At 35.2% G+C, this 14,113-nt stretch overlaps 1 protein-coding gene across 1 annotated transcript; it reads left to right on the top strand.

Moving 5' to 3' along the window:
* Positions 1-8,558: 8,558 nt before the first annotated feature.
* Positions 8,559-10,016, top strand: LOC121211399 (uncharacterized). Its single transcript, XM_041084161.1, has 3 exons — positions 8,559-8,793; positions 8,890-8,893; positions 9,014-10,016. The coding sequence occupies exons 1-3, from the start codon at positions 8,559-8,561 to the stop codon at positions 10,014-10,016; spliced, it is 1,242 nt and encodes a 413-aa protein (XP_040940095.1).
* The last annotated feature ends 4,097 nt before the right edge of the window (positions 10,017-14,113 follow it).

Here is a 14,113-nt window from a genome sequence, read left to right as displayed (position 1 = left end):
TAACATGGGTTTGATGAAATTTTGAGTAATTTGAGTTATTTTGAAATAGGGACTAAATCGTGAAAATGTGAAATGTTAGGGACTAAAAAAATGCCTAAATTATGTGTTCTTGGATAAAATTTAATGAAATGTTGAACAAGTGAGTTAATTTTGATATTAATTAGATTGGCAAAAGCCGAGTTCAAATATAGATCGAGGGAAAATCAAAGTATTGGATCAGTCGACTTATTTTGTCGTTTCTGCAAAGGAGGTAAGTCTTATTTTAATAAATGTTACGAAATCATATTATAAATGCATACTATTTGTATGATTGATTCAATGTCAAATGCTAATACAAATATATATATTTTGAATAAGTTATATCTATGTTATTATGATATTAAATTGTTCGAGAAACATAATATATGAATACGAGAAAGTTCTGATAATGTGACGAGGTTCGAAAAGCCCTGTACGAACCATAAGAATAGTTAGGATATATATGTCATGACATAGTATTCCAATATGTGTTATCGTGTAAGACCACGTCTGGGACGTTGGCATCGATTTGTGATTTACGTGTAAGACCATGTCTGGGACATTGGCATCATAAATAATTTCGTGTAAGACCCTGTCTAGGATGGTGGCATCGATACATGACTACATGTAAGACCACGTCTGGGACATTGGCATGGTATGATCTTATGAGTGATCCGAGTATCCTTATTGATTCTGAACGGTTCAACGGGCATTCTGAGAAACAAATGATTAAGTGAAAAACATTTCAATTAGGTACGTTAAAATGTATACAATATTTGAAAATGAAAGGTAAGTATATATGTGCAAAGAATGTTATGTGATGTATATGGAAATGAAATGCGAATATGTATAAATGAAACATGAATAAATGAATAAGATATGGTTTATAAAATGGCATACATGAAATTTTCAGATGTTATATGTATGAAAGGTGAAATTTGAGTATAAATGATGATATGAGATTTATGTATATATATGCTTAGATGTGTTATTTCCATAATGTGCTCATTTGGCTATATGAAATTGTGAATTGAATGATATAGGAGAATTGAGTTGAATAAGCTTGTGAAAGCTAAAGTTTTTGTAGTAAGAAAGTATAATATTGGATGTTGATAATTCAATATGAGAATTTTACAACTTGGAAAAGATATATGAGATAGCATATTATGCATATGGCTTTGTAATGAAATTATTTGTTATGTTAAGTGTAATAGCCCAAATTTAACCGGGTCTTAAAACCAAATGAAATAAATAATTAAATAAATGATTGTTTATTTAACAGTCCATATAAAGTCCAGTTTACAAGAGCCCAAACACAGGCCCAAGTATCTCAGACCCGTTATACCCAAGCAGACCGGTTACAACCCAGCAGGCCTAAAAAACTACACAACAAACCAGACTTAAACTAGACCAGGCCAACTTAAACCAGACCCAAACAGACCCACCTAATACTAATAAACCTGAAGGCCCAAATAGCAGGGGCCCAAATGACTTTCAGATAGGGTTAGAAACCCTAGCTCTCTTTCTCCTCAGCACCGCAACGAAGTTCTGGAAGCTTCGAGCCATCCCAAGCGTCTCGAACCTTCGACGCATGCCGTTCTAGTAGCCCTATAAGCACCGTGATTCCAGGATCCGTGATCGGCGCACTAATCAGAGGCCAGAGATTCCCTCGCTCGATTGCCTGGAAGAAAAGGAAAGAAGCAAGAATCAAAATCGGGGTTTACTTTTTTAGATTTATTTGTAAAGCAGTATAAATAGATGTAAAATACGATGTAAAAGGGGGCGGATTTTGACAGAATAGAAAATATACTTACACATATTCATTCAGAGAAATACAAACAGTTTCTAAAAAGGTGATTTAATCGTTATCTCGTTCTTTATCTTTGAGTGCATATATATGAATTGTTTTAGCAAAACCTATTGATGTTCAAAGGAAAAAGGAGTTGCCTGTGGAAGGACGAAGGTTTTAGACCCTAAGACCAACGTGTACAACGGCGCGTGGGCGCGTGTAGGACTGATGACCGGAGCGTGGCCTATGGAGGCCAGAGCCCGGAGGGCCTCTCCTCTCCCCTCTTTCAGAGGGTTTTTTAACTTTTTTTTTTAAACTTAGGTTTCAAATGATTTAAAACTAAGAAGTTGGCTTATATAGCCTTGACGAAACGACGTCGTTTCGGCTTAAGTCAATAAGCTTAAAAACGGCATCGTTTTAAGACCCCAGAATCCGCGTGTTGACCCGATTACCCGGGGAGGATCCGCGTGTTTATGAGGATTGGGTTAATGACCCAATTAGTCCCTCCACCCTTTTTATGTTTACAATTTTTTTTTATTTTATTTATGATTTGGCCCTGATATTTTGTTTCAGTTTAAATTTAGTCCTTGCAGTAACCGTTTTAAGTCCTGGATTAAAACGATGCCGTTTAGGGACAAGGGAAAATTTCCCGATGAGTCCCTAGGGTTTTAATGGCCGTTTCAATTAGGCCTGATCTCAGTTGTTTTCTTATTAAACTAGCTACTGACTTTTATTTATGTTCAATTTAATCCTTTTTATCCCTTTTAATCTATTTATGACCTATTTATTTTAAACTTTATACATATACTATTATATTTTAATATGAACATACGTATTATATATCTTTAAATTATTTACTTATATTTTATTATATTATATTACTTCATATCTTTCTATTATCATATTAATTAACATATATCATTACTTATTATTTATTATAATATATTTTTATCACATAATGTTTATATATCTTTATATTATATATTATATAATTATTTTATTATACATTATTTTATATTGCTATTATTTATTATATATTATTTTTTACAAACTATTATTATTTTACATTATTATTTATATACTATTATTATATTTCTACTTGTATTACGTATTCTTTATATTCTTTATATTATTTTTACATATATACTTTCATATTATATATTATAATTATTTTATATTATTATGTCATCTTTTATACCATTATATATATTTTTTATCAATATATTATTATCATTAAAAGTTTTAACTTGTATTATATACTTATTTTTATTTATATGTTAATAATTACTTTACTTATATTCTATTATTACACATTTTGAAGATATTATAATATTATTCTAAACTTATATTTATATATTTTATACAATTATTTTATTATAAATATAAATTCTTTCATATTTGATATTTTATACACTATTTTTTCTAAACCATTATATTTTATATTTTTATATAATTATTATTCTTATAAATATTTTTTATATTATATATTATATCACATTTTTTTATATATGCTCATTCTATTTATCAATCATTTGTATTATACAAATATTTTTTTTAAAACTTATGTTTTTATTATTATACAATATTTGCTTTTACTTTAGAATTAATGTATTATTGCTATGTTATGTATTTTATATGTTATGTAATACCTTAGACTTTTATAATTTATTTTCAAATGCTTTTTTTTCATATATGTGTTAAAATTGTATATCATGCATCATTTAAATATATGTTGAATTATATGTTTAGGGATTTTTACCTATTCTTCTTAAATATGCATTGTGTTTTATGTATATTTTTCTTATTTAAAAATTATCATGTTTTATTTCTTATATATGTTGGTTAGTGTATGATATTTATGCTGTTATGCTTTTACTTACCTATTATTGTAACATGTTATCTCGTATGTTATGTTAATATGCTCCTTCATGCATCGGTTTTTAAAAAAGAGACTTCAAAGTTTTCAAAAATAAAAAGGCAATGCTTGGTATTTGGAAGCTTCGACAAAAGTAGTGCCCTAACTTATTGGGTAGCAACTTTTCTCGTTGAGTTCGAATAGTCAAGTACCCTTTTAAGTTTTTTTTAAGATTTTCAAAATACGAGCAACTGTCTTGGAGTTTCAAAGCGTTGTGTCCTAACTTACTGGATGTGGCATTTTGTCGTTTCGAGATAGGGATTTCCAAAAAGGCTAACTTAATGTCAATATTTTGATACAAGTGAATCCTAGTTTTCAAAATCAAAATATTTTAAAGAGGATTGTATCTTAAAATTTTTAAAATTTCTGACCTTAAAGACATTTGATAATTAATTAGGTACCAATTTTTGGGCATTACGAGGGTGCTAATCCTTCCTCGTACGTAACCAACTCCCGAACTCTTTTTATTTTGTAGACCAAAACTAATGATTTGAAAACAAAATGTTTTAAAGGTGATCCAATCACACCTAAAAAGATTGGTGGCGACTCCCATTTTTGTTTTTCTTAAAGTTGATTCTCATTTTCCAAAACTCGATTTAAAAATGGTTTCGATAGCTTGGCGACTCCGCTGGGGACTAATAAGAGAGTCAAGCCGTGTAATTTATTATCTCTTGTCTTAATGTCAAAAATTAAAATTTTAAAATTTAATCCTCTTTACATTACATGTGTTTGTATTATTGCATGTGTTGCTATATTTTGATACGCATTGCATTTGCATGACCGTTGTGGTCACACCCTTAAGTGGGAGTGAGAAACTATGCCTTCGTGAGGCTTTGGCCTCCGTGCAGGATAGTGGATCACTTTCAGGATACATCCGTACCTATGGTTTCGTGAGATTTTCATCTCCGTGTAGCCATAGGGAAATGTATTCCCCTGAACTGAACTCGATTCAAATGAGCATATAATGGGTGAGAATCGAGGAATCTGCTGGTTCGGGTACCTTAAACTTTGGAACCAACCTCATATCGAAAAACCGTAAGAGCCCAACTTAGTTAGAGTTGAACTTTAGATATTACCCTTATAAAATATCTGAGATTTATTGATATCATGTTATACTAACTATTTCTTTTCTTTTGTTTTGTGCATGTCATTTTGCATTTAAAAGGTATCGATTCACAGTCAGTTTCTAAGTTAGGAAGTTCTATTATGGAGAACGAACTTCTTGATAGAGTGGAGGGCAATGCCAACGTCCATAGATGGTCTGAGCAAACTCAACTAGAAAAGGGAGATAGTATAGCTGTGGGGTATATGTCGGAGCTATCAGACTACACTTGTGACAGCCCAAAATTGACCCTAGTCGGGAAGTGGTTTCGGGACCACAAAACCGAGTCATAAAATTTAGTTAAAATTTTATTTGCATATCTTATATGTGTGATAGTACTTGTATAAAAATTTGATGTTTTAATTTTGTATTAGGAATGTGAATTTTGCTTGAAAGGATCTAGTTGAGAGACTTAGAAAATTATGATAGGTAAATAAGTAAGGACCAAATAGTATTAAAATAGGAAAGTTTGGGTTTGCATGTCAAAGTGCCCAATTCTTGATAAGTGGCCGGCCAAGCATGGTTCCATTCCTCCAAGTTTATGTTGTTTATTATTTAATATTGGTAAGTAAATTAGAATAAATAAAAGAAGGGAATTAAAAAGAAAAAAAGGATGAATAAAATAAGGGAGGAAGAAGGAGTGTTCATCCTTTTCCTTATCACAATTGCCGTACCTAAAGAAAGAAAAAGAAGAAAGTGAAGTTAAGGCATTTGGTCATCTTCAAGTTGATTAAGAAGCTCTTGAATATTCGGTGCCTAGGGGAAAAGTTTCTAAGAAGTTTGGCCATGCATGTAACTAGATTGAGGTATGTTTGATATTATTCTTTGAGATTCATGTATATTTTAAGTTGTAAGTTTGAAATCTTCCTAGCCATGGTTCAAATTTTGTTAATTGATGGAGATGATATTCGGCCATGAATGTTACATTCTTGGTTGGTATTTTGATGTCTTTGGTGATGAGGTATGAAGATGGTTGATTTTGAGTGTTTAATAAAAAGGATACATGAATTATTGTTAAATAATGGTCGAATGTAGCATGATTAAAGATGTGAATAAATTGAAGTTAAGGAGGTTGTCAATGAAAAATATGAGTTGGATGAGTTTTAAAGAATAAAAATTTAGGTGACTAGAGGTCAAGGACATTCGGTCAAAGGCCTGTGTGCTAGCAAAATCGGCCTAAATGTCGTTTTGATGTTTTGAATTGAGTAAGCTAGATGTTGGAACACATAAGGATTCGGCCTTCTAAAACAATAGAGATAAGTGTATGAAAGGCTAAGTTTAAGTAGTAAGGCCGAATAGGTTGTAGATAAGGCACTTGTGAGTTCTTGGCCAAGCAATTGACAAATTAAATTAGAGTTCTTGTGACGTATAATGTCAAGTCTAACTTGGTATATTTGGCCACCTAACTAAGTACATCGGTGGTGTTGAATGTAATCTTACACATTCGGCCATATGGGGTAAAAATGGTTCGAGTGTTCAGGAGATGAAATTAGGTGTTTAAATGATGTTATAGTTGACATTGTGCATATATACATGCATTCGGCCATCTAATTGAGTATGAAGGTGGTGTTAAATCTAATTGTGATGCCCATTCCGAAGTATATATATATACATATATATGTATATATACATAAGTATGCCCATTCGTGATGTTACCTTTAATTATGTGTATAATCGACTAAATGGGTAATTAGTGAGGATGGTTGCCGAATATACAAACATACATATGCATGTGTAATTGAATTATGAATGTTTAGCAAGATGGTTAAACTAGTTGATTTATTGATTAAGCTCAAGGAGTTAAAGGAGGAGAATCAAGCAAAGGCAAAGAAAAGATCATCGAGTACCCGAGTTGGAACCGTCCTACCCAACACAAAGTAAGTCATCAAACATATATTTTGTATTGATCTAAATAGACATAATGTCTATGTAATTATGCCGAATGGAATGATAAATTTATATACATGTATGCATGTGGTGATGAAAGTGTTGAATGAAAAGAAAAGAGGTGAGATGTATTGAGTTGTTGATCTCGGCACTAAGTGTGCGGTATAAACATTTATGATCATGAGATTGGCACTAAGTGTGCGGGTTTAAATTGTTCAGCACTAAGTGTGCGAGTTTGATTATATAGCACTAAGTGTGCGAGTTGATTATATAGCACTGAGTGTGCGGACTTAATATATATTTTTGAATCATATGGGCACTAAGTGTGCGACATTATTGAGTTGATCACGGACAGCAGATCGGGTAAGTACCTTGAGTTCGTGACTACTAGGCGCTATGTTTATATTTGAAGTTGAGCTTGGTAAGTTTGAACCTATGTGACAATTATAATTGAGGTCACGTACATAAGATTTATCGTGGAATAGGTGAAAGGTCGTTTAGTTGTATGATTGTAACGAAAACAAAATGATGTATGAAAATGCCTCAAATATCCTATTGATTAGTATATGGAATGTGAATGCATGACTTGGTATGAGATTGAACCGATAGGTTTGAGGAACTATGGTATGGTTCGGTATGGGTGGAGTAACTAGCCTCGTTCCATTTTGCTTCCTCTTGTGATAATGTTATTAATGGATGGTAGTGCATTGCTTATGACTTACTGAGTTATATACTCACTCGGTGTTTCCTTGTCACCTATTTTAGGTTTCTTGGACTCGTCTCTTTTTGCGTGATCGGGCCGTCATTGGAGTCATCACACCGGCTAGCAAGTTTTGGTACTTTCTTCTTAGTCGGCTTAGGAGAACATTTCGGCATGTATAGGCTATTATGTTGTGTTTGAACTTTGGTATGTAAACTTTTAGCCATGCGAAAATGGCATAAATGTTCGGTTGGGTTTGGTTTTATAACGTTAGGTCGTAAGTCTTGATAATTCGACTTTTTTTTATGCCATATGTCATGGTTGATTATTTTTGGTGTTAAAATTCATGATATGGCAATAGTGTAGTAGGGAGATGTTTGACAATGATTAGCCTTTGGCATGGCTAGTCATGATCATAATTGGTGATATGTATGATGAATTACAAGTTAGATCAAGGAGAAATCACGAAATAGGCATAGTTGATTTCGTAACAGATGCTGGCAGCAGCAGTGACGTGAGATTGAAAAATCACTAACGCTGTGTTTGGTTCAATGTATTAGGTAATCCATTACTGACCGATTACGTGCCTATTACATTACGCCCCTAATCCGGCGTTTGGTTCGCTGTAATAGGTATTACGGGCGTAATACAATCCCGACCTAATCCCCAAATTCCCTGCTTTTCTAATCCCTTCCCAAATCGAGTAATAGGTATTACGTCTGGCTTCCCTCCCCAACTCTCTGTTTTACCCTCCCTCCCTACCCGACCCTCTCCTCTTCTATCCTCATAATTTCTCCTCCCAATTGCATTTTGGTGGAAAAAAACAAAACAAAACCAAACAAAAACAGAAATGGGTTTCCCCGATGCATCCGCAATCGGCGGAGGCCCAAAACCTGACTCTGAATCTGCCCTCCTCCTCCGCACATTCCTATAACCAGAAGATAAATTCAATTTGGGCTACATCATCTACTTCACTTTGGGCGTTGGCTTTCTCCTCCCATGGAATAGCTTCATCACTGCCGTCGATTACTTTTCCTACCTCTACCCGGAAGCTTCCGTCCACCGTGTTTTCGCCGTCGTTTACATGGTCGTCGGCCTCGCTTGCCTCTTGGTCATTGTATTTTATGCTCACAAGAGTAAAGCTTACATGCGGATCAATGTTGGTTTGGGCATTTTCGTGGTTTCCCTGCTCGTCGTGCCTGTTATGGATGCGGTTTATATTAAGGGTCAGGTCGGATTGTATGACAAATTTTACGTCACGGTCGGTCTTCTCGCTCTGGCGGGTATAGGCGATGCGCTTGTTCAAGGTGGGCTCATTGGAGTGGCTGGGGAATTGCCTGAACGCTACATGCAGGCTATCGTTGCGGGATCCGGCGGTTCTGGTAATTTAACGACCAACTTTTTGACTAACTGTAGATATGGATGTTAATTTAATTTTGTTGATCCATGAATTCTTGAAAGTTGGTGAAGTTTATTAGATTGGTACTTAAAGGAGTCATTGGTCTATTTCTAAGGAACTTGTTCTTCATTATTTGAAGGCTCAGAAATTTAGCTGTTTAGTATTGTTCTGGTCTGTGACCTCCGGTTTCCGGTACCAACAAGGGCCTCGGCTAACTCCAGAGTTGACCCAGGTCTAACTCCATTTTTGGTTGAGAAACACAGCTTTTCCCCTGAACTTGCCGTCAAGACTGCATCTTCCCTAACCTATGTGAAGGATCCTCGTAAGTGTGATACTATAATTTCCTTCTTGAAAGAAAGCGGTTTCTCTAAATCCCATATTGAAGCAGTGGTCAAAAGAAAGCCTAACCTTCTATATTCTAGTCTTAAGAAAACCATTAAACCCAAGTTCAAGATTTTCCAGGATTTAGGATTTTCAACACATGATGTTGCTGATATTGTAGCTAGTGATCCCTGGATTTTGACTAGAAGCGTGGATGATAGGATTGCACCTTCTATTTCCGATTTAAAGACTGTTTTAGGATCGAATGATGATGTTGTTAAGTTATTGAAAACTTCTGCTTGGTTTCTCAAATCTGATTTGCAAAAGACTATGATGCCTAATATAGAGTTCTTGAGAAATTGCGGGATTTGTTCATCGCAAATTGTTTCATATGTGTTCAGCTTTCCTAGATTTTTCTTGCTTAAACCTGAGAGCATTAAGCAGTTTGTTGAAAGGGCGGATGCCTTGGGGTTCGATAGGAAGTCAAATATGTTTCTTGCTGCTATTAGGATGTTGAGTTCAATGAGTGAAGAGAATTGGGAACTCAAATTGAAGCTTTTTAGGAAATTGGGTTTCTCTGAAGATGATATCATGTCTACTTTTAGGAGGACACCACAGGTGTTTGCTGTATCTGAAAGGAAGATTAAGCAAGTCACTGACTTTTTGCTTAATAGAACGAATGTAGGTATTTCATTTATAATAAGCCACCCAATGGTGCTTATTTGCAGCCTTGAGCGTAGGCTGAAGCCTCGGTTACTGGTTATTGAGACTCTGGAAAGTAAGAATTCGCTAAGAAGGAAAGTTAGCATGACTACAATTTATAAGATGCCTGACAAGAAGTTCAGAGAGAAATACGTTGTTCCTTACTTAATTGTGGGCACTTAATTGTTAAATTTTGTATAGTTGAGGGCACATATCAAATCTTTGATGTACTTTGGGTTCATAATCCCGTATTTCTTCATGAAATTGGTTCTTTAAGCAGTTTGTAAGATTTTACTTCGCAATAATCGAGTCTTATGTTGGATAACTCCAATACTGTCTCAATACAATAGACAACATTGTAGTTGATTGTTTTAGACTGTTAGTCATTGTTTCCAGTCTCTGCACTATGCACAATGCACATCCACTTGTGATGGTTCCTGTATTTGCTGCTTTCTAATGTTATTTATATATACTCACACCGATGGTTTTAGGGTGTGTTCTCGTACTGGTTATTGTTAGAAACTTTTCATTTTCTTGCCATTGAATATCTACTCTGATATGCCATAGTTTTGCATGTAAATGGTCATTTGCTGCTGCAGGCAGGTTGCTAACCTTAAATGCATTTTGGATTGACCTATTGCAGGTCACTGTAAATCATGTTTTTGATCAATTGCATGAGAACCAGTGTTTTGCGAAGCTGAATTATTTTTAATAAGGAAATTGCATGGATCTTTCTTTTAAACAAATAGGAATGCAGAAACATGTTAAAGTTTGTTTTGAAGGGAAAAGCATAGTAAAAATGAATTTTAAGAGTTATGTCAAAAGAAAATGAGATCTTGAAGTGGCACTTATTGAGAGACTTGGTCTTTAACTTGTGGCAAATCATGGGATTTTGTTTTAGTTTGAAATGGCAAATCTAGGTCTAACTAATGGCTACTTGACAAGTGTGTTAATGATCATGGCTCCCAAATCTGTCCAGATACAACACGCAGAGACTTCTGGCATCGTTATGGTGTTATTTCTAGTAGTTGGTCTGGCATCAGGATCAGTCATAGCTTGGTTCTGGGTCATCGGATCATCAGCCAAGATCTCTCCAACAGGTGGCCGCTATGAATTTGTGCTAATGATGTGTTTACCTTTGTAAAGTTTATCTAAAAGCCGTTGTTTGTAGCAGTGTTTTTCTTAAAATTGTATGATGAATACTGTGCCTGAAGTGTGCATATCTGCTTTCAATGTATGCCTGCATCTTAAAAACATGAAAAAGAAAAAATGGAAACATTTGGCTATTATCTGCTTTTAGTCTAGTTTGCTTCCATTGAATTTCTATGATGTTGCAGCAAATATAGTTATAGAGTTTAAATAGGAAAATTGGAGTGATTTACGGTATTGAATTTCTATGATGTTGCAGCAAATATAGTTATAATATATTTAATAATAATTATGTTAATTTATATTTTACAGTATCATATATTATGGTTTGAGTAAATTCATATAAGAATATTAATTATTAAGAATTTTATTAAATTATATATTTTAATTAAAATATATTTAATAATAATTATGTTTAAATATGATTAAATTATTTGTTATTGATATTAATCTTATTAAAATTTAAATAAAATAATTTACCAAAACAAATTTCTGCTAATTATTAAGAATTTTATTAAATTATATATTTTAATTAAAATATATTAAATAATAATTATGTTTAAATATGATTAAATTATTTATTTTTGATAATAAATAATCTTATTAAAATTTAAATAACAATAACAATAATCATTTACCAAAACAAATTTATGCTAAGGGTATTCTGGTCATTTTAGTTTTCTCCATTATGCTATTACACCTCTATTACATTCAACCAAACACAGTTTTACTATTACGTCTCTATTCCATTACATTCAACCAAACAGTTGATTTGCTATGACACCTCTATTCCATTACACCTCTAATCCAATCCAATACACCTCTAATCCAATACAGCGAACCAAACGTGCTCTAAAAATAGTAGGAGTAGAATTAATTAATGAATAAATTATGTAATTGAAGCTTGATGAGTCTATTTTCATATAGAAGTAACGAAATGATCATATGGACAGTATGTTAAGAGATATTCAGGTTCTCGTGAGACAGGGCCAGAACGGTTTCTGGATTCCCTGTTCCGACTTTGGAAATTTATTATAAATTAACCAGAGATAATTAGGAGTCATGCCATATATGTACAGATTCCTCTCTGAGTCTAGTTTCTATAGAAACAAACGCCATCGGTATTGAAGCTCTGTGCAGGGAGATATCCAAGTCGTAATGCGCAAAGGTCAGTGTAGTCGATCCCTGTAACATGGGAGACTTTGACTAATAAACTGTACTAATTGGCCCGACCAAAAATTCTAAAAAAATTCTAACATATAGGTATATGAGTCTAGTTCCAGGGAAAATTTACGGAACTGGATTTCGAGTTTCAGAACTCAAGATATGATTTTTAAAGCGACTAGTACGCAGATTGGCAGCTTGTCTGGGAAATGTCAAATAAGTGGTTTGAAGTCTGTTAACACCTCGTGTTCGAGTCCGGCGACGGTCTCGGGTTCGGGGTGTTACAATTTAATTGGTATCAGAGCTATGGTTTAGTCGGTTCTAGGACTACCATAGCACGTATGAGTCTAGCTATACATGCCGAATGTTAATGTTTAAATGTGTGATGACTTCTGACGGTTAAAATTTATGTTTTGATTAGTAAATGGATCCCGGTGTAGAGAGAACCTTGGCGGATGACATTGAAAGTGTAGCGGCTGCTCCTACACAATGGACACCGCCTGTTAAACCTCAGTCATCTGCGAATAATCAAGGTGAGGGGGCTAAACAAGCCTTCTTTACCATGATGAATGAGTGGGTCGCGCAATATGCCCGAACCAATCCGGCCGTCCAACAATTCCCGAATTTGAATAATCCACCCCAAGAGCCCATAATGCCATCAGTCACTGATCCTGTGAGGCTGAGTAAGCCACCTGTAGACTTGATTAGGAAGCGCGGGGCCGAGGAGTTCAGGGCCATAGTTACTGATGATGCTGAAAAGGCAGAGTTCTGGCTTGATAACACCATTCGGGTGTTTGATGAGCTGTCATGCACGCCTGATGAATGTCTAAAGTGTGCTATATCCTTGTTGCGGGACTCAGCCTACTATTGGTGGAGGACCCTGATTTCCATAGTCCCAAACGAACGAGTAACTTGGGACTTCTTTCAGACGGAATTTCGAAAGAAATATATTAGTAAACGGTTCATTGATCAAAAGCGTAAGGAATTCTTGGAACTCAAGCAAGGCCGTATGACAGTATCTGAATACGAACATGAATTCGTAAGACTCAGTAGGTATGCCCGGGAGTGTGTAGCTGATGAGGTTGCTATGTGCAAAAGATTCGAAGAAGGATTGAATGAAGATTTAAAGCTACTAGTGGGTATTTTGGAGATAAAAGAATTCGTAACACTAGTCGAACGAGCCTGCAAGGCGGAAGAACTTGGAAAGGAGAAGAAGAAGGCTGAATTTGAAGCTAGAGACTATCGTAAAAGATCGACGGGTAAAGCTCCGTTCTCAGCTGTAAAGAAGTTCAGGGAGGACACTAATAAGTCGAGGACGACTGCGGGAATTTCCATCAGAGCACGACCATCGACGGACTCCCGAGCTACTTCGGTAGCTAGTGTGGGCAATAATCGTCAAGAGAAACCTGAATGTCCCCAATACGGGAGACGTCACCTAGGTGAATGTTGGGGTAAGTCTACTAACAGGGCCTGTTACGGATGCGGTTCGAAGGACCACTTCATTAGAGATTGCACGGAGCTTGATGAGAAGAATAAGATTCAAGGTGCAAGACCTAGTGGAGTGACAACTAGAGGTAGACCACCGAGAATTTTAGGAGGTAGGGGTGGTAGTCAGAGAGGGGCCTCTGATACGGCTGTTCGAGCCGAGAACCGTACTCCTGCTAGAGCATATGCCATTCGCGCACGAGAGGAGGCATCCTCCCCCGACGTCATCACTGGTACCTTCACTCTCTTTGATACTAATGTGATTGCATTGATTGACCCTGGCTCTACTCATTCATATGTATGCGAAACCTTAGCATCCAGTAAGACTCTACCTGTTGAGTCTACTGAGTTCGTAATTCGAGTGTCAAACCCTTTGGGTCAATGCGTACTTGTTGATAAAGTGTGTAAGAGATGCCCTCTAATAATCCGAGAATCCTGTTTTCCGGCCGATTTGATGTTTTTGCCGTTTGACGAATTTGATG

The sequence above is a fragment of the Gossypium hirsutum genome, chromosome A12 (assembly GCF_007990345.1).
Source record: "Gossypium hirsutum isolate 1008001.06 chromosome A12, Gossypium_hirsutum_v2.1, whole genome shotgun sequence".
NCBI lineage: Eukaryota > Viridiplantae > Streptophyta > Magnoliopsida > Malvales > Malvaceae > Gossypium > Gossypium hirsutum.
This window is presented reverse-complemented; position numbering and strand designations above follow the sequence as displayed.

Bases quoted from the DNA above. Each gene is read 5' to 3' on its own strand.
- LOC121211399 (XM_041084161.1), top strand. From the start codon at position 8,559: ATGCGGATCAATGTTGGTTTGGGCATTTTCGTGGTTTCCCTGCTCGTC.